This window comes from Oncorhynchus mykiss, chromosome 25 (assembly GCF_057628025.1).
Source record: "Oncorhynchus mykiss isolate SJ-2025 chromosome 25, ASM5762802v1, whole genome shotgun sequence".
In the NCBI taxonomy this organism is placed as follows: Eukaryota; Metazoa; Chordata; class Actinopteri; order Salmoniformes; family Salmonidae; genus Oncorhynchus; species Oncorhynchus mykiss.
In genome coordinates this window covers 51,885,046-51,904,550 of record NC_143046.1, presented here as the reverse complement: position 1 = coordinate 51,904,550, position 19,505 = coordinate 51,885,046, and the positions used below count along the sequence as shown (strand labels likewise).

Sequence of the window (19,505 nt, the reverse complement as noted above, 5' to 3'; positions counted from 1 at the left end):
TTGATGAAATTTGTATTGATATTTGTCTGGGACTTTAGTTTTGCATTCATTGCTGAAAAAAAGTGATGAGGAAAGTGTTGACAAGGTTGTGGTAAAACTCTCATTGTATTTGTCATATTCTTTGTAAACCACAGGTGTAGACTAAGAGCTTCCTTATGGGCTCTTCCCAACAATGCAGAAAAAAAAAGGTAATACCATGAGATATAAATACACAATGAGTACCTTGGCTGTATATACAGGGTATTTGCTAAGAATTTGCATGATAACAGCGGGCACCTTCTGATAATTTCTTTGGAAATCAACACAATTGGGAACAACATTGTTACCTCTAGTATCAAACGATGCCTACTTGATTTTGGTAACGAACCTCAAACAAACAAGCAGTTAATAGGTTGTTGCTGTATACAATATTACCATGTAATTTATCAGTAAATATATTGAACTGAATATCAACGTAACATGAAAAATGTTGGTCCCATGTTTCATGAGCTGAAATAAAAGATCCCAGAAATTTTCCATACACACAAATCTGAATTCTCAAATTTTGTGCACAAATTTGTTTACATCCCTGTTAGTGAGCATTTTATCCTTTGCCAAGATAATCCATCCACCTGACTGGTATTGCATATCAAGAAGCTGATTAAACAACATGATCATTGCACAAGTGCACCTTGTGCTGGGGACAATAAAATGCCACTCTAGCCAGCAGCATACCACCCTGCATACCAAGCAGGGTTGGTCCTGGTCAGTCCCTGGATGGGAGACCAGGTGTTGCTGGAAATGGTGTTGGAGGGCCAGTAGGAAGCACTCTTTCCTCTGCCCTAAAAGATATTCCAATGCCCCAGGGCAGTGATTGGGGACACTGCACTGTGTAGGGTGCCGTCTTTCGGATGGGACGTTAAACGGGTGTCCTGACTCTGATGTCATTAAAGATCCCATGGCATTTATCGTAAGAGTAGGGGTGTTAACCCTGGTGTCCTGGCTAAATTCCCAAACTGTCCCTCAAACCATCACGGTCACCTAATAATCCCCAGTTTACAATTTGCTCATTCATCCCCCTCCTCTTCCCTGTAACTATTCCCCAGGTCGTTTCTGTAAATTAGAACGTGTTCTCACTTAACTTACCTGGTAAAATAACGGATAAAATAAATGTAAAAAATGAAATAAAATGTGCAGTTTTGGCACAATGCCACATGTCTTAAAATTTAATTTGATTTGAAGTTTTGAGCGAGCATGTAAATGGCATGCTGACTGCAGGAATGTCCATCAGAGTTGTTTCCATAGAACTTAATGTTCATTCCTCCAACGTCGTTTTAGAGAATTTGACAGCACGTCCAACTGGCCTCTACAACCGCAGACCACGTGTAAGGACCTGCACATACGGCTTCTTCATCTATGGGATCGTCTGAGACCAGCCTCCCGGACAGCTGAGGAAACAGGAGTATTTCTGTCTGTAATAAAGCCCCTTTGTGGGGAAGACCTAACCCAGGCCCACCCGTGGCTGTGCCCCTGCCCAGTCATGTGAAATCCATAGATTAGGGCCTATTGAATTTATTTCAATTGACTGATTTCCTTACATGAACTGTATATTTTTGTTCAGTATACATCTCTGTGCTGTAAGATCGTTTTTTATCACTGACAGGTTTGAATATTGTTTAGTTCCCTACGTTTCCTCCTCAAATACTTCTCCAAGACACTCGCTGCCATGCAGTGGTGTAGTCCAGGGTTTTCTAACTTTCTTCTGGTGTCCCCCTGGGTGCATGTTTAGTTTTTTACCCCTAGATTTCAAATAATGTAAGCTTGACGATGAGTTGGTTATTTGAATCGGCTGTTGGGGCAAAAACCCGAAACATGGCCCCAGGAAAGTTTCTAAAATGCCAATAGGCTCTGCGGTTTCATAGACAGAGATAGAAATATCCATTCTAAATTTAGAAAGAGGTGAAATAATAGATGCAACAACTATCATGGGTTGCAAATATGACTAGGATAATGCATTTGGCTGCAAGACGATGAAAGAAAGTTCATTTGAAAACCAGTAGAAATGAATAGCCATATGAGGAAGTCTTTAAAATAATTGCCTTAGTATTTCTATGGTGGGATTTTGGCTATAGTCTACTTTGCCGCAAGGTAAGACATGCCTCATAATACGAAGGAAAACATCCAGGTTTCCAACCATTAAGAAACAGGACAAATATAATGATAGATCTAACTGTCTTCTGGTAGATGGAAAGGCTTTCACGTTCTGAATTAAATATTAACTAGCTACAAAGTAGCATATGGCTTCCTGGCAGAATGATATCATGATTACTTGCAGCGATGTTTGGCCACTTGTTTTGCAAACTCCATCTCGTGCATAGCCGCGGGAAGTAGGGGTGCTGAGGGTGCTGCGGCACCCCCTGAAAAATCGGAATATAATTGTTTTTTTTATGTAAATGCTCATGTGTGTTACACAAACAACAGTTGTAGGTGCCTGCGCAGTTGAATTGAAGGGTAACTACACCAAAAAATCTAGTAAATGTATTGGATTTTTCCCAGACCTCAAAAGTTGTGGTTTAACTTTGAGAGCGAAAACCTGGACAATTTTGAAAATCAGAAACCTGTGGATTTCTGACTCAGTTGACAGCTTCATTTATCTGTTTCAATAATAGGCCTACTATTAGCCAACTTGAACAGTATAGAAGTGAAAGAGCAATATGGGATTTATAATTTTAGGTAATCCAGAGTGTATGTCACTGTTTGCTATATAATTCTTAATGCCTTTCCTTCGCCGGGTGGGCCATTTGGAAAATTGTTGGCAAAATTAGAGTATACCCACTTCTCCAGGTACCACTACACCACTGCTGTGATGGTTACCTCCCCGACAAAAACTTGTAAATCTCATTGGACAGGACGGGTGCCAGTGTGTGTGTATGAATTTTGATGAGCAATGTGTTTGGGTTTCTTCTTCCTCATTGTGTGAATTAGCAAAATGATCTTTGTGCTGGGCCAAGAACACAAATATTAAGATAAAAGTGGTAGCGCATATCTTTACAAACCCACCCGTTCCATGTGTCTAAAGACACTTAAACATATTTAATTAATAATTACCCTCTTTGCAGGTTTCAAAACAGGATGTCCGTATAGGGCTCAATAAACTAGGCTACAATACTTCACAGCCTGTTGAAAGTTAGCCTGCAATTAGCTTTCCTTATCGTTAGTCCCTGAAGGCAGCTTGTGTTTAGAGGATTACATAGCATTTACACTATACAAGCAGCACTCGCCTAGCCATGCTAGCCTCACCCTCATGTGGGTACTAAGCAAGCTAAGTAGTGCCACATATCAACAGCCATTGTCAGCCAGTCCAGTAGGGATTGGAAGTTATGGTGAGCTTTGATTGGTTATAGTTCCACTTTCCCCAACTTTAGTCCCGCCCTGTTCAGCTCCCTCGCTTGTGCTTGCATCGCTCAATGGTCCCGGCCCACTCCGCTTCTCTCGCTTTCCTTCCATTGAATGTGAATGGCTCCCGATGTTTCGCCGTGCATTGGCGCTTCCTTGTGTAAATGGCCCGTTACACAGCAGGACCTGTGAACATAAAGCATCTCAGAGTAGGAGTGCTGCTCTTTGATAAAGGTCCCTGTGGCCTAAAAGTCCACTGTAAACTGATCCTAGATTTGCACTACATGCTTTATGAATACAGGCCCAGGAATCTAGGTGTAGCCTGGCGTAAGTAGGGCTTATCATTGTAAGTACACGCTAGATTCTTCCAAGGTCTTGTGACATGTTTGCTAGTCAGTATCAATGAAATACCCAAGACCCATTCTGTTTCTGTGGGGCGTATTTTGAAATCACTTTTCTCGCAATGGATGTGGATTTCTGTGTCCCATAGGTCAGTGACGTGAGTTCCTCAAATATTTGCTCTGTAATTAAAAAGTCCATTGTAGTTCATTCTGTGCATTGCAATTTCTCGTGGAAGGACGCATGTAACACAACTGGTATTGTAGGTCGTGGAATGCAATAAGTTCACCACAGGAGTGCACAGGTTTTTCAACACTAATGATTTCAATGCTCTAGCTGCAGACCTCATCTCTCAGCCCCCTCTGTATACTGCCACCTACTGGAGACCTCATCTCTCAGCCCCCTCTGTATACTGCCACCTACTGGAGACCTCATCTCTCAGCCCCCTCTGTATACTGCCACCTACTGGAGACCTCATCTCTCAGCCCCCTCTGTATACTGCCACCTACTGGATACCTCATCTCTCAACCCCCACATCTCTCAGGCGCTCAGTGACGAACTGCCAGGGAAAACAAATCCCCTCTTTCAATTAGCTCCTGGATTGGTTAAAGATATATGAATGAATAAAGATATATGAATGAGTGATGGTACAGAACGGCATAGGCAATATGCAGTAGATGGTATCGAGTACAGTATATACATATGAGATGAGTAATGTAGGGTATGTAAACAAAGTGGCATAGTTTAAAGTGGCTAGTGATACATGTATTACATAAAGATGCAGTAGATGATATAGAGTACAGTATATACAGTGGGGCAAAAAATTATTTAGTCAGCCACCAATTGTGCAAGTTCTCCCACTTAAAAAGATGAGAGAGGTCTGTAATTTTCATCATAGGTACACTTCAACTATGACAGACAAAATGAGAGAATAAATCCAGAAAATCACATTGTAGGATTTTTAATGAATTTATTTGCAAATTATGGTGGAAAATAAGTATTGATTGAATATGTCCATGAACACACCAGCCAGCTGGTCTGCGCATGCTCTGAGGATGCGGCTGGGGATGCTGTCTGGGCCTGCAGCCTTGCGAGGGTTAACACGTTTAAATGTTTTACTCACGTAGGCTGCAGTGAAGGAGAGTCCTCAGGTTTTGGATGCGGGCCGTGTTAGTGGCACTGTATTCTCCTCAAAGCGGGCAAAAAAGTTTTTTAGTCTGTCTGGGAGCAAGACATCCTGGTCCGCGACGGGGCTGGTTTTCTTTTTGTAATCCGTGATTGACTGTAGACCCTGCCACATACCTCTTGTGTCTGAGCCGTTGAATTGCGACTCTACTTTGTCTCTATACTGACGCTTAGCTTGTTTGATTGCCTTGCGGAGGGAATAGCTACACTGTGTATTCGGCCATGTTTCCGGTCACCTTGCCCTGGTTAAAAGCAGTGGTTCGTGCGAATGCTAACATCAATCCACGGTTTCTGGCTTGGGAATGTTTTAATCGATGCTATGGGTACATCATCATCAAGGCACTTTCTAATGAACTTGCTCACCGAATCAGCGTATTCGTCAATTGTTGTTGTTGGACGCAATGCGGAACATATCCCAATCCACATGATCGAAGCAGTCTTGAAGCGTGGAATCAGATTGGTCGGACCAGCGTTGAACAGACCTGAGCGCGGGAGCTTCCTGTTTTAGTCTCTGTCTGTAGGCTGGGAGCAACAAAATGGAGTCATGGTCAGCTTTTCCGAAAGGAGGGCGGGTAGGGCCTTATATGCGTCGCGGAAGTTAGAATAACAATGATCCAGGGTTTTACCAGCCCTGGTTGCGCAATCGATATGCTGATACAATTTAGGGAATCTTGTTTTCAGATTAGCCTTGTTAAAATCCCCAGCTACAATGAATGCAGCCTCAGGATATGTGGTTTCCAGTTTGCATAGAGTCAAATAAAGTTTGTTCAGGGCCATCGATGTGTCTGCTTGGGGGGGAATATATACGGCTGTGATTAACATCAAAGAGAATTCCCTTGGTAGATAATGCGGTTGACATTTGATTGTGAGGAATTCTAAGTCAGGTGAACAGAAGGACTTGAGTTCCTGTATGTTGTTATGAACACACCATGTCTCGTTAATCATAAGGCTTACACCCCCCCCCCCCCCCCCGCCCCTCTTCTTACTAGGGAGTGGTGCGCGATGTGCACGTCTCCGGAGCCTGACTAGAAGGCCGCTTCGTCTGTCCCTTTTACAGCGTCGTTGTTTTGGGTCGCCGGCTGGGATCCGATCCATTGTCCTGGGTGGAAGGCAGAACACAGGATCCGCTTCGGGAAAGTCATATTCCTGGTCGTAATGATGGTGAGTTGACGTTGCTCTTATATTCAGTAGTTCCTCTCGACTGTATGTAATGAAACCTAAGATTACCTGGGGTACCAATGTAAGAAATAACACGTAAAAAAAACAAAATACTGCATAGTTTCCTAGGAACGCGAAGCGAGGCGGCCATCTCTGTAGGCGCCGGAAGTGCCTCGTTCTATGGGTCGCAGTAGCAGCCATATTTTTTTTAAACTTAATTTCGATTTGCCTATCTGAATCATAATATCCTACTGTTCCTGCTTTATATGCTTATAAGTCTTTTAGTTCATGGAAGCCTGTTTGTGTCACTATCTCAATGTTTTTGTTGTCTTGTTTATTTCATTATATTTGGGAGATAACGACTTTAACCATATTATGTATTATTGAAATGTTATAAATTATGTTGGATGATGACAAGGGGAGAGGGGCATGGGAGATGAGGCCTGATAGATGTGAGGGGCCTGAAAGATGAGGTCTCCAGAAGGTGTCAGTATAGAGAGAGGCCTGAGAAATGAGGGGCCTGAGAGATGAGGTGGACCCCTCTCGATCATTTGGAAAAATCAAGATTTCGCAAGGGTTTACAACTTTGGAATTTCAGAAGGGGAGGTGCAAAGAGAGGGGGTGGAGCTACCGCCCTGCTTCCACTTAAATGTTCTAACAAGTCTGCAGTCTGCCCCCAGAACTTAATCGAGCATCTGATGCAATTGCGCAAGATTTTAGTTCTGACCTTCCGAGATGATGTGCATTGTATTCTGTTATATATTCTCTTCTACCTCTGCCAGCTTCTGAATGAATGGAAGGTGTGTGTGTGTGTGTGTGTGTGTGTGTGCGCGGGCGTGCGTGCGTGCTCGCTCGCTCGCCAGTTCCGTCTTCACACAGACACTGTTATTGTTGGCTTTTCAACCATGGCAGTGCTGACGTGTTGACAGTGTGAGTTGTGAATATTATAGTTTCACTAAATAATCATTACAAACTCCAATGACAGTGTTTGTTGCACAGTTAACAAACCTGTTTATTCACAGTAGAATCATAGTAACAATACATGACATACTGACAACTACTATACAGTTCCAAATGACATAGAAATAATATGTTTTCCCCGTATATTATCTCTACACTACAAACAGTATAAACATCTTGATAAAATCTTCACAGTCATCAATAGGATTTGGCATCTGTAATGTATGCCTGACTTAAAATTCTATACAATCCGTGATTTAATTCTTTGAGGTATTGTCAAAAATGGTCAACAACTAACACTGCTTCTAAAGCTTAAGTCCTAAATATGCCCTTAGATCTAAGATTATCCCTAAATCATATACATTTAGTTTGACACAGAAGTAGTAGGGTCTGCTGTATGCTCAAATATTGTGTCCGACAGAAACCATGACTTAATGAAAATCAGGAAAGAAAGAGAAAGTATTAGACAAAGGGCAAAGAGTTTGCAGAGGCATGGGTAGTAGGCTACTACAACTACCTACAAGGCTGACATCAAAACATTGCTTTGTGACAGTTCTATACTTTTTTTTGCAGTTAAAGGCAACATTAATACTTTTTTTTAAAGGTTATCATCTCCAAGTTAAACACCACAGTGCCATACAGCTTCCTTTACAAAAGTTAAAGTTCATCATCCTTCATACACCCTCTGTGCCAAATGAACAAAAGACTCCCACCACTGAACCCAAACCATCCACAAACACCCTTTTCACACTGTTGTGTTAACCAGGGGCAGAATGGCCAGCTGGTGTTTCGGGTAAATTTTTAGACCAGTATCCCTTTCTAGCTTGGGTTTTTGCACAAATTGATCATTATTTAGCTAATAATGGGGGCTTCAAGGAAAAAAATTGTCCGGTTTGGGGGCTTCGAGGAAAAACAATGGCCAGTGTTTTAGAAATGCCAGTGCCAATTTCTGGTCCCAGTCTGCCCCTGGTGTCGACCTGAACCTTACTGTGTTGGCTTAGATATGTTCTTTTCACAATGCCCTTTTCAGCATTGTTCTAGCAACTATGGTGTAAACATACCAAGCAATTGCAGTACAGCTTGGTTCGGCTTTTGCTTGGCTTTGTAGTGTTAAGGGTAAATCCAATTCATCATCTTCACTCACAGTAACTCTCCCCCAGTCTCCACTAACAGCTGATGTCGTACACCTCTGTGTCCTGCTTGTTCTTCAGCTGTGAGCAGGAGGGACATCTGGGCCGAATCTTGAAGCTGAGCAGTAGCGCCACCCCCCCCACCACCTGTACACATCCCCCCACCCAGCCGAAGTAGAGCGACCCGGCCGGGTGGAGAGTGAGCTGTGGCAGCCTATGATGAGGTCTGTGGGGGGGTGTCTGCTCCATCCCCAGTATTCCAAGGTTGTGTGTGTACACCCCCAGGGCGGTTAGACTCAGCAGGCCTGACAGCGCCACTAGCAGGCCTCCCGCCGCCACCACGCTTCTCAGAGGCAGGTCGGTCCAGCACCTCACCCCCACACTGGCCAGCACAATGCCGGCACCACACAGGAACAAGGAGCTGAGCACAAGGCCTTGCGCCAGCCTCACCTGTGGGTCGCTCTGGTAGGCGCCTTCTACTGGCCAGCACTGCTTCAATTCCGAGTGGGCCACCTGTAGGCAGCTCTCCCATAGGCCATCGGTGCGCAGGAGGAGGCGGGGCTCAGCCCCGGCCACACCCACTAGCTGGGTCTGCCCCTCCCTCCACTGGGGCGTGATGGCTGCCATGAAGACCAGCACCAGGCCCAGAGGGGCGAACACGATGCCCATCACCATGGAGGCCGGGGTTTGCATGCTGCTGCTGGGTAATTTCTGAGGAATTTCTGGGTAATGGAGTTCTGGATGGGCTTCTGGATAATGTTTGACTCTAAGTGATGGTGGTAATGAAGGTCGACCTGTGGTGTAGGTTGACCTTGTTCAGAGACAAAGGATGGATGGTGGATCTGAGATCGTGGCCAGGTGAGTCACAGACAGTAGACGTCAGTCACACCTTGAGGTAGGACACCGTCAAGCTACAAGGAGGAAAGAGGAGACATAAGACATTACCTCACCCAGTACAAAACCTTGCACTGACGCAAATATGACTGAATGTCCTCTGACCACAAACTCCAATTGACCTAATTTGGAATGTGCTGGATTTCATCCCCGTCTCTGAGAGATCAAACGGTCTTATATCTGGTGTAACTGTCTACGTGACAGATCTAAATGGTTCCCTTCACCTTGCTGTGGTCTTCTTCACCTTGCTGTGGTCTTCATGCCAATAAAGCGAGAGAGAGTGAGTGAGAGAGCATATGGCTTCAGTGGTCTGCTGGAGGCTAGGAGAATCTAGATGCCCCTCTGTTGCTAAGATACACTAACCTGGCCAGTCTCACAGCCGCTTTATTACACTTGGAAACGTCGGATTGAAAGATACATTAGTCAATGAGTGTGTGTGAGTGCCTGTATATTCATACTGTTGAAGTCGGAAGTTTACATACACTTAGGTTGGAGTCATTAAAACTCGTTTTTCAACCACTCCACAAATTTATTGTTAACAAACTATAGTTTTGGAAAGTCAGTTAGGACATCTACTTTGTGCATGACACAAGTAATTTTTTCCAACAATGGTTTACAGACAGATTATTTCACTTATAATTCACTGGATCACAATTCCAGTGGGTCAGAAGTTTACATATACTAAGTTGACTGTGCCTTAATTAAACAGCTTGGAACGATGTGTCATGGCTTTAGAAGCTTCTGTTTGGCTAATGTACATCATTTGAGTCAATTGGAGGTGTATCTGTGAATGTATTTCAAGGCCTACCTTCAAACTCAGTGCCTTTTTGCTTTACATCATGGGAAAATCAAAAGAAATCAGCCAAGACCTCAGAAAAAAAAGTATAGACCTCCACAAATCTGGTTCATCCTTGGGAGCAATTTCCAAACGTCTGGAGGTACCACGTTCATCTGTAAAAACAATAGTACGCATGTATAAACACCATGGGATCAAGCAGCCGTCATACACTCAGGAAGGAGATGCGTTCTGTCTCCTAGAGATGAACGTACTTTGGTGCGAAAAGTGCAAATCAATCCCAGAACAACAGTAAAGGACATTGTGAAGAAGCTGGAGGAAACAGGTACAAAGTATCTACAGTGCCTTGCGAAAGTATTCGGCCCCCTTGAACTTTGCGACCTTTTGCCACATTTCAGGATTCAAACATAAAGATATAAAACTGTATTTTTTTGTGAAGAATCAACAACAAGTGGGACACAATCATGAAGTGGAACGACATTTATTGGATATTTCAAACTTTTTTAACAAATCAAAAACTGAAAACTTGGGCATGCAAAATTATTCAGCCCCTTTACTTTCAGTGCAGCAAACTCTCTCCAGAAGTTCAGTGAGGATCTCTGAATGATCCAATGTTGACCTAAATGACTAATGATGATAAATACAATCCACCTGTGTGTAATCAAGTCTCCGTATAAATGCACCTGCACTGTGATGGTCTCAGAGGTCCGTTAAAAGCGCAGAGAGCATCATGAAGAACAAGGAACACACCAGGCAGGTCCGAGATACTGTTGTGAAGAAGTTTAAAGCCGGATTTGGATACAAAAAGATTTCCCAAGCTTTAAACATCCCAAGGAGCACTGTGCAAGCGATAATATTGAAATGGAAGGAGTATCAGACCACTGCAAATCTACCAAGACCTGGCCGTCCCTCTAAACTTTCAGCTCATACAAGGAGAAGACTGATCAGAGATGCAGCCAAGAGGCCCATGATCACTCTGGATGAACTGCAGAGATCTACAGCTGAGGTGGGAGACTCTGTCCATAGGACAACAATCAGTCGTATATTGCACAAATCTGGCCTTTATGGAAGAGTGGCAAGAAGAAAGCCATTTCTTAAAGATATCCATAAAAAGTGTTGTTTAAAGTTTGCCACAAGCCACCTGGGAGACACACCAAACATGTGGAAGAAGGTGCTCTGGTCAGATGAAACCAAAATTGAACTTTTTGGCAACAATGCAAAACGTTATGTTTGCCGTAAAAGCAACACAGCTCATCACCCTGAACACACCATCCCCACTGTCAAACATGGTGGTGGCAGCATCATGGTTTGGGCCTGCTTTTCTTCAGCAGGGACAGGGAAGATGGTTAAAATTGATGGGAAGATGGATGGAGCCAAATACAGGACCATTCTGGAAGAAAGACCTGAGACTGGGACGGAGATTTGTCTTCCAACAAGACAATGATCCAAAACATAAAGCAAAATCTACAATGGAATGGTTCAAAAATAAACATATCCAGGTGTTAGAATGGCCAAGTCAAAGTCCAGACCTGAATCCAATCGAGAATCTGTGGAAAGAACTGAAAACTGCTGTTCACAAATGCTCTCCATCCAACCTCACTGAGCTCGAGCTGTTTTGCAAGGAGGAATGGGAAAAAATGTCAGTCTCTCGATGTGCAAAACTGATAGAGACATACCCCAAGCGACTTACAGCTGTAATCGCAGCAAAAGGTGGCGCTACAAAGTATTAACTTAAGGGGGCTGAATAATTTTGCACGCCCAATTTTTCAGTTTTTGATTTGTTAAAAAAGTTTGAAATATCCAATAAATGTCGTTCCACTTCATGATTGTGTCCCACTTGTTGTTGATTCTTCACAAAAAAATACAGTTTTATATCTTTATGTTTGAAGCCTGAAATGTGGCAAAAGGTCGCAAAGTTCAAGGGGGCCGAATACTTTCGCAAGGCACTGTATATCCACAGTAAAACAAGTCCTATAGCGACATAACCTGAAAGGCTGCTCAGCAAGGAAGAAGCCACTACTCCAAAACCGCCATAAAAATGGACAATGACCCTAAGCATACTTCCAAAGTTGTGGCAAAATGGCTTAAGGACAGCAATGTCAAGGTATTGGAGTGGCCATCACAAAGCCCTGACCTCAATCCTACAGAAAATGTGTGGGCAGAACTGAAAAAGCGTGTGTGAGCAAGGAGGCCTACAAACCTGACTCAGTTACACCAGCTCTGTCATGAGGAATGGGCCAAAATTCACACAATTTATTGTGGGAAGCTTGTGGAAAGCTTTTACCCAAGTTAAACAATTTTAAGGCAATGCTACCAAATACTAACTGAGTGTATGTAAACTTCTGACCCACTTGGAATGTGATGAAAGAAATAAAAGCTGAAATAAATAATTCTCTCTACTCTTATTCTGACATTTCACATTCTTAAAATAAAGTGGTGATCCTAACTGACCTAAAATAGGGATTTTTTTACTAGGATTAAATCCCAGGAATTGTGAAAAACTGAGTTTAAATGTATTTGGCTAAGGTGTATGTAAACTTCCGACTTTGTGCGTGTGTGTGTGTGTGTGTGTGTGCGTGTGTGCGTGTGTGTGTGCGTGTGTGTGTGTGTGTGTGTGTGTGTGTGTGTGTGTTACACTTTATGGTAGGGATAGTTAGGAACAGTGAGTAGTGACCTTGGTTATATTGAGACTAGGATGTAATTGGGTTGTTCTACTGTCTGAATGCTGAATGAGTTGATCAGTGACAAGAATACTCAGGGGGCACACCTAGGCACACACACGGAAAATCCAGGAACAAACATCCCCCGGGTACAAACAACATCAGTCACCATCAGAGGGCTGCATGACAAGCGTGTCCTTATAAAGGGATGTTCTAATCAAAAACATCAAGGCCATGTTCAGTAGGGCACACCATATTGAAGTGTTTTGAAATTGAAAATAAAAATGAGCATTTCTCATTAGTCAAGTCCATGTAGTCCCTCCCTATTTTCAGATGTTTTTTCTCAACTTGGTGCCTGATAACACAACCCAGTTGTTTGATCCCAGTTTTGTGACAGTGTTTTATCCACCCCAAGATAATTACCCTCTTAGTTAATAGCAATCTAAAAGTATTCCTTTCATGATTTGCCACATAATAGCAATTACCACGCATGGATTAGACATTTGATACATTGTGTGAAGTGCTACAAGGCATCAATTAATTGCGTTGTGTGTGACAACATCATATTAGTATCTAAGTGGCTGCCATCATAGAAATAGAATTACTAGAAGGGACATTCCCATTCAAGCCAATTATGCCATAATGGTTGGACTGGTAATTATTTTTCTATGACGGCCATACAGCAGATACAGATGCTGCTAGGCTGCAGCATAGAGCGTTAGAAACAGTTGCTCAGTCTGTATCTCTTTGATTCTTCACTGTTTCTGGTGATTTATTTATTGAAGGAGTCCTACTGAGCCCCTTCCCACTGGTAGGGTGTGTGTTTATGAATTTGTGATTGCGTATGTGCACGTGTGTGTGCATTCACGCATGTGTGTTTGATTGTAGCATTTTTCACTCCCGCTATTTTGAAATAACCTTGTTGTGTATTTCTATTTCCCCTAACGCTGCTGTGTGTGTCTGTATGTGGATCAGACTAATTACAGACAACATGGGGAGATTGCAATGGGAGTTTGTCTGCAGCCTCCCAGGCAGATTGTTGATCTGTGGGTTTGGATGCAGGGTGGATGCGAGTACATTGATGCTCTGGGGAGATTATATAATAATTGTTAATTAAAAAATTGTTACTCAATTGCATACGCCTCTCTCCTCGGGTTATCACTAGTTAACACAAACAAAAGTCCAAATTGGCTGTATCGTAAAAAAAAATCATAATTAATTAATTTAAGGTTAGGGTTGGGCATAAGGTTAGCATTGTGGTTAAGGTTATGGTTAATTTTAGGTTCAAAATTGCATTTTAAGATGAGAAATTGTAGAAATAGGCACGGTTTAAGACTTTGTGGCTGTGGTAACTAGTGACGACCGCGCACAGTTCCTCCATGCTGTTTATTCTCTCAGCATGCTGTCAACTCATGCACAACAGATTCTTACAAAACAAGAATGATGTTGCTTTCCACGTTGCTTGCAAAAATAAATCTCTATTATAGGCTCTATTATATCTCTATTATAGGCTGCTATTAGTTTCTGTATATTTATCTTTGCAAAATGTGACATGATCCAAACACAATGCTAATCGCTATTATGGCTGGCTAGCTAAATGCTATTTAGCTATTTGTGCAACGGCATGTTCTGAATCAAATAGCCTATTTTAAAATATTTGTTTGAATATAACACCTATTCAAATGTGATTAGGGTCCCCTGGGAACCATTGACCAACACTTTGGTTCCTACCCTGTCATTACTGCAACCTGGCCTTTTCATTAGTTGTCATGCCAAATAACAAACAACATGCCAATATGGCCAATAATCATGGCAATAATAATTCTATTTTTATGATTCTGTCACGTCTACTCCCGCTCCCCCTCTGGCGTTCGACGTTGCCGGTTTACTAATCACTGGCTCTGACAACGTTCATTACGCACACCGAGCACCATCATTATGCGCACCTGCGCCTCATCATGAGACACACCTGGACTCCACCATTTCACTGATTACCTCCCCTATATCTGTCACTCCCTTAGTTCCATTCCCCAGGTAGTATTGGTTATGTGTTCCATGTCCAGATGCTACTCTTGGTTTGTATCGTTCCATGTATTATTAAATTCACCACCTGCTTCTCGACTCCGAGCGTCTCTGTCACAGAATACTGCCTCAACAAATGGAAGCAGCAGGGAATCAAAACTCCCAGACGGTCGACAAACAGGGATATCTACTTCGTCTGCACCACGACCAGCTGGTACAACTGGGGCGGCTATGGAGGTCCTTTGCGTTCTTCAACGTCTCGAACATACCCAGAAGGTGTTACCTTCAACTACCGGAAGATACTCTACCACCAGTCAACCCTGCAAGCCAGGACACCAGTCCATTCAGCAGTCAGCCCAGGTTAGCAATGCCCGTTTGTACCTCCCGGACAAATGACGGAACCCCATCTAAATGCTGTGGCTTCCTACTCCAGTCCTCCCTCTATTTTACACACCAGACGGACCTCTCGGTGGTGGGAGCTCCCAAGGTTGCCAAGGTTATTTCTCTGCTGGCTGGGCAGGCCTTGGAGTGGGCTACGGCCATCTGGGAAAGAGGAGGCGTTCATGGCTCTGTTCAGAGGTATCTTTGATCATCCACCGGAGGGCAGAGAGGGGGGTGAGCACTTATTCCAACTACAGCAGGATGACCAGACCGCTGCCGAGTACGCGCTCTCCTTCGGGACAGTAGCAGCGTCCAGCGGATGGAATGAGCCAGCGGTCCAGACAGAACTGGCATGTCGTGACGACAACCTCTCCTTGGATGCACTCATCGCGATGGCCATCTGGATAACCTACTTCAGGAGCGTCGGTACCCTCATCGCTTCTCTCCCTCCCTCAGTGACCACTCTGGATCAGAGCTTTAACCCATGGAGGTAGGGGTCACACGCCTCCTCGCAGCTGAGCGACGCAGGCGGAAACAGCTGGGGCTCTGTCCCTATTGTGGTCAAGGGGGGCACCAGCTTCAGCAGTGTCTGGTACGTCACAACTCGGGATACACAAGAGCAGGAGGATAGTCTTGTGATCTTCCACCTCCTGGGGCAGGTGTGAGTATCCTTCATCATTTTCTGCCAAACCCTTTTTAGTGTCGCTCACATTAGCTATCTGTCCCTCATGTACTGTTTCTACAGCGTTAGTGGATTCTGGTGCCCTGGGGAACTTTATTGACCAGACCCTTGCCTCTCTGAACATCACCTCATACCCCCTCTCCGTTTCCGGTTTCAGCCCTTGATAATTGGCTACTAGGATCCGGCACCATTACACACCACCACACCACTACCCGTGGAGTCCATTAATCATGAAAACATTCCCTTCCTCATTAGTGCACCAGCTCACAAGATAATCATTGGCCTCCCATGGCTCTGACGCCATAATCTCACCATCTCAAGGTTGAGGATGAGAATCACGGCCTGGGCAACTGAATGCCGGAGGACCTGCTTTCCCATCCCCTCTCGAGTCATAGCCCATGTGGTCTGGTACGTAGATATTCTCCAGGCTCTGGAGAGGGAACACGCACCCACTACCTGACCTCCTGAGCACATCTACATTTCCACAGGGACAAAGGATCGGCTGCTGACCTGGGTGCACACAGCTGTTGTTGCTGGCCATCCAGGGATCACCCGTACTATTCAAGCTCTCTCCAAAAAGTATTGGTGGTCCACCTTGGCCCTGTTCTATGTGTGAAAAACTAAATCCCCCCTGCATGCTCCAGCAGGGAAACTCCTTCCCGTGCCTCAGCGTCCCTGGTGTCACGCCCCGACCTTAGTTATCTTTGTTTTCTTTGTTATTTTGGTTAGGTCAGGGGGTGACGAAGGTGGTATGTGTGTTTTTGTTTTATCTAGGGTTTTTGTATTCTATGGGGTTTTGGTATTCTAGGTATATGTAGGTCTATGGTGGCCTGAATTGGTTCCCAATCAGAGACAGCTGTTTATCGTTGTCTCTGATTGGGGATCCTATTTAGGTTGCCATTTCCATTTAGGTATTGTGGGTTATTTTCTATGTGTAGTTGCCTGTCAGCACTCTTGTTATGTACAGTGCCTTGCGAAAGTATTCGGCCCCCTTGAACTTTGCGACCTTTTGCCACATTTCAGGATTCAAACATAAAGATATAAAACTGTATTTTTTTGTGAAGAATCAACAACAAGTGGGACACAATCATGAAGTGGAACGACATTTATTGGATATTTCAAACTTTTTTAACAAATCAAAAACTGAAAAATTGGGCGTGCAAAATTATTCAGACCCTTTACTTTCAGTGCAGCAAACTCTGTGAGTTTCAGTGAGGATCTCTGAATGATCCAATGTTGACCTAAATGACTAATGATGATAAATACAATCCACCTGTGTGTAATCAAGTCTCCGTATAAATGCACCTGGACTGTGATAGTCTCAGAGGTCCGTTAAAAGCGCAGAGAGCATCATGAAGAACAAGGAACACACCAGGCAGGTCCGAGATACTGTTGTGAAGAAGTTTAAAGCCGGATTTGGATAGAAAAAGATTTCCCAAGCTTTAAACATCCCAAGGAGCACTGTGCAAGCGATAATATTGAAATGGAAGGAGTATCAGACCACTGCAAATCTACCAAGACCTGGCCGTCCCTCTAAACTTTCAGCTCATACAAGGAGAAGACTGATCAGAGATGCAGCCAAGAGGCCCATGATCACTCTGGATGAACTGCAGAGATCTACAGCTGAGGTGGGAGACTCTGTCCATAGGACAACAATCAGTCGTATATTGCACAAATCTGGCCTTTATGGAAGAGTGGCAAGAAGAAAGCCATTTCTTAAAGATATCCATAAAAAGTGTTGTTTAAAGTTTGCCACAAGCCACCTGGGAGACACACCAAACATGTGGAAGAAGGTGCTCTGGTCAGATGAAACCAAAACTGAACTTTTTGGCAACAATGCAAAACGTTATGTTTGGCGTAAAAGCAACACAGCTCAACACCCTGAACACACCATCCCCACTGTCAAACATGGTGGTGGCAGCATCATGGTTTGGGCCTGCTTTTCTTCAGCAGGGACAGGGAAGATGGTTAAAATTGATGGGAAGATGGATGGAGCCAAATACAGGACCATTCTGGAAGAAAACCTGATGGAGTCTGCAAAAGACCTGAGACTGGGATGGAGATTTGTCTTCCAACAAGACAATGATCCAAAACATAAAGCAAAATCTATAATGGAATGGTTCAAAAATAAACATATCTAGGTGTTAGAATGGCCAAGTCAAAGTCCAGGCGCTACAAAGTATTAACTTAAGGGGGCTGAATAATTTTGCACGCCCAATTTTTCAGTTTTTGATTTGTTAAAAAAGTTTGAAATATCCAATAAATGTCGTTCCACTTCATGATTGTGTCCCACTTGTTGTTGATTCTTCACAAAAAAATACAGTTTTATATCTTTATGTTTGAAGCCTGAAATGTGGCAAAAGGTCGCAAAGTTCAAGGGGGCCGAATACTTTCGCAAGGCACTGTAGCTTCACGTTCGTGTTGTTTTATATAGTTTTGTTCAGTGTTCGTTATTTATTAAAGTAGTATTTACGCCTATCACGCTGCGCCTTGGTCTCATCAATATGACGAACGTGACACCTGGTCTCATCTATCCATTGATTTTGTCACTGATCTCCCATCTGACGGATTCACCACCATTTTGGTGGTTGTGGCTAGATTCTACAAATCCTGTTGTTTTATCCCTCTCTCTGGTCTCCCTACTGCTCTCCAGGTCACTGAGGCACTGTTCCAGCAGGTCTTTCGGCATTAAGGCCTTCCAGAGGACATCGTCTCCGACCGTGGCCCCCAATTCACATCACGTGTATGGAGAACCTTCATGGAGATGATCAGGGTCACGGTCAGCCTCACTTCCAGGGATAGGCCTCAGTCTAACGGGCAAGTTGAGAGGATGAACCAGGAGCTGGGAAGGTTCCTGAGGAGCCACTGCCAGGACCAGCAGGGGGAGTGGGCCCGATTCCTTCCCTGGGTGGAGTATGCCCAGAATTCATTATGTCACTCCTCCAACGGGCTGACTCCCTTCCAGTCTGTTCTGGGTTATCAGCCAGCCCTGGCTCCGTGGACCCCGGGCCCGACCAAAGCTCCTGCGGTGGATGAGTGGTTAATACACGCAGAAGTGTGGAGCGATGCCCTCCGCAGGGAGGCTGCTGTGTTCCATCCTGGTGACCACGTCTGGTCCTCTACCAGGAACCTCCCACTCCGCCTGCCCTGCAAGAAGCTGAGCCTCCTGTTTGTGGGACAGTTCAAGGTTCTCCGGAGGGTCAACAAGGTGATGTATAGATTACAGCTCAATAGTGACTACTGTATCTCACCTTCCTTTCATGTCTCCCTTCTCAGGCCAGTGGTTCCTAGTCTCCTGGCCCGAGGCTGTCCTCCACGACACCCCTCCGCACCCTTTGGACATCGAGGGAGGTCCCGCCTATTTCATCAGATCCGTACTGGACTCCCGACGTCGTGGGGGTCGGCTACAGTACCTGGTGGACTGGGAGGGGCACAGTCCAGAGGAGCGGTGTTGGGTTCCGGTGGAGGACATTCTGGATGCCAACATCATCCGTGATCTTCGCCGCCCGCTCCTTGCCCTCGAGGCCGTGCCCCTGGCCAGAGTGGGGCGGGGGGGAGGTTACTGTCACATCTACTTCTGCTCCCCCTTCGACAGTTTACTAATCATTGGCTCTGACAACCTTCATTACGCACACCTGGCACCATCGTTACGCGCACCTGCACCTCATGAGACACACCTGGACTCCACCATTTCACTGATTATCTGTCACTCCCTTAGTTCCATTCCCCAGGGAGTATTGGTTGTGTGTCATGTCCAGACGCTACTCTTGTTTTGTATTGTTACATGTTTCTTGTATTATTACGCACCTGCTTCTCGTTTCCCAGCATCTCTGTTAGTTTCCAACTTTTGACCAAAGTGTGTTGCTCTACACTGAGTGTACAAAACATTACTAATATTGCGTTGCACTCCCTGTTGCCCTCAG

General features: G+C 44.4%; 1 protein-coding gene across 1 annotated transcript; it reads right to left on the bottom strand.

The window, feature by feature from the left end:
• Positions 1-7,044: 7,044 nt before the first annotated feature.
• cldn23l (claudin 23-like) lies at positions 7,045-9,272 on the bottom strand. Its single transcript, XM_036963052.2, has one exon. It carries the CDS (start codon positions 8,838-8,840, stop codon positions 8,184-8,186), a length of 657 nt encoding a protein of 218 aa, XP_036818947.2. The 5' UTR covers positions 8,841-9,272; the 3' UTR covers positions 7,045-8,183.
• Positions 9,273-19,505: the final 10,233 nt, after the last annotated feature.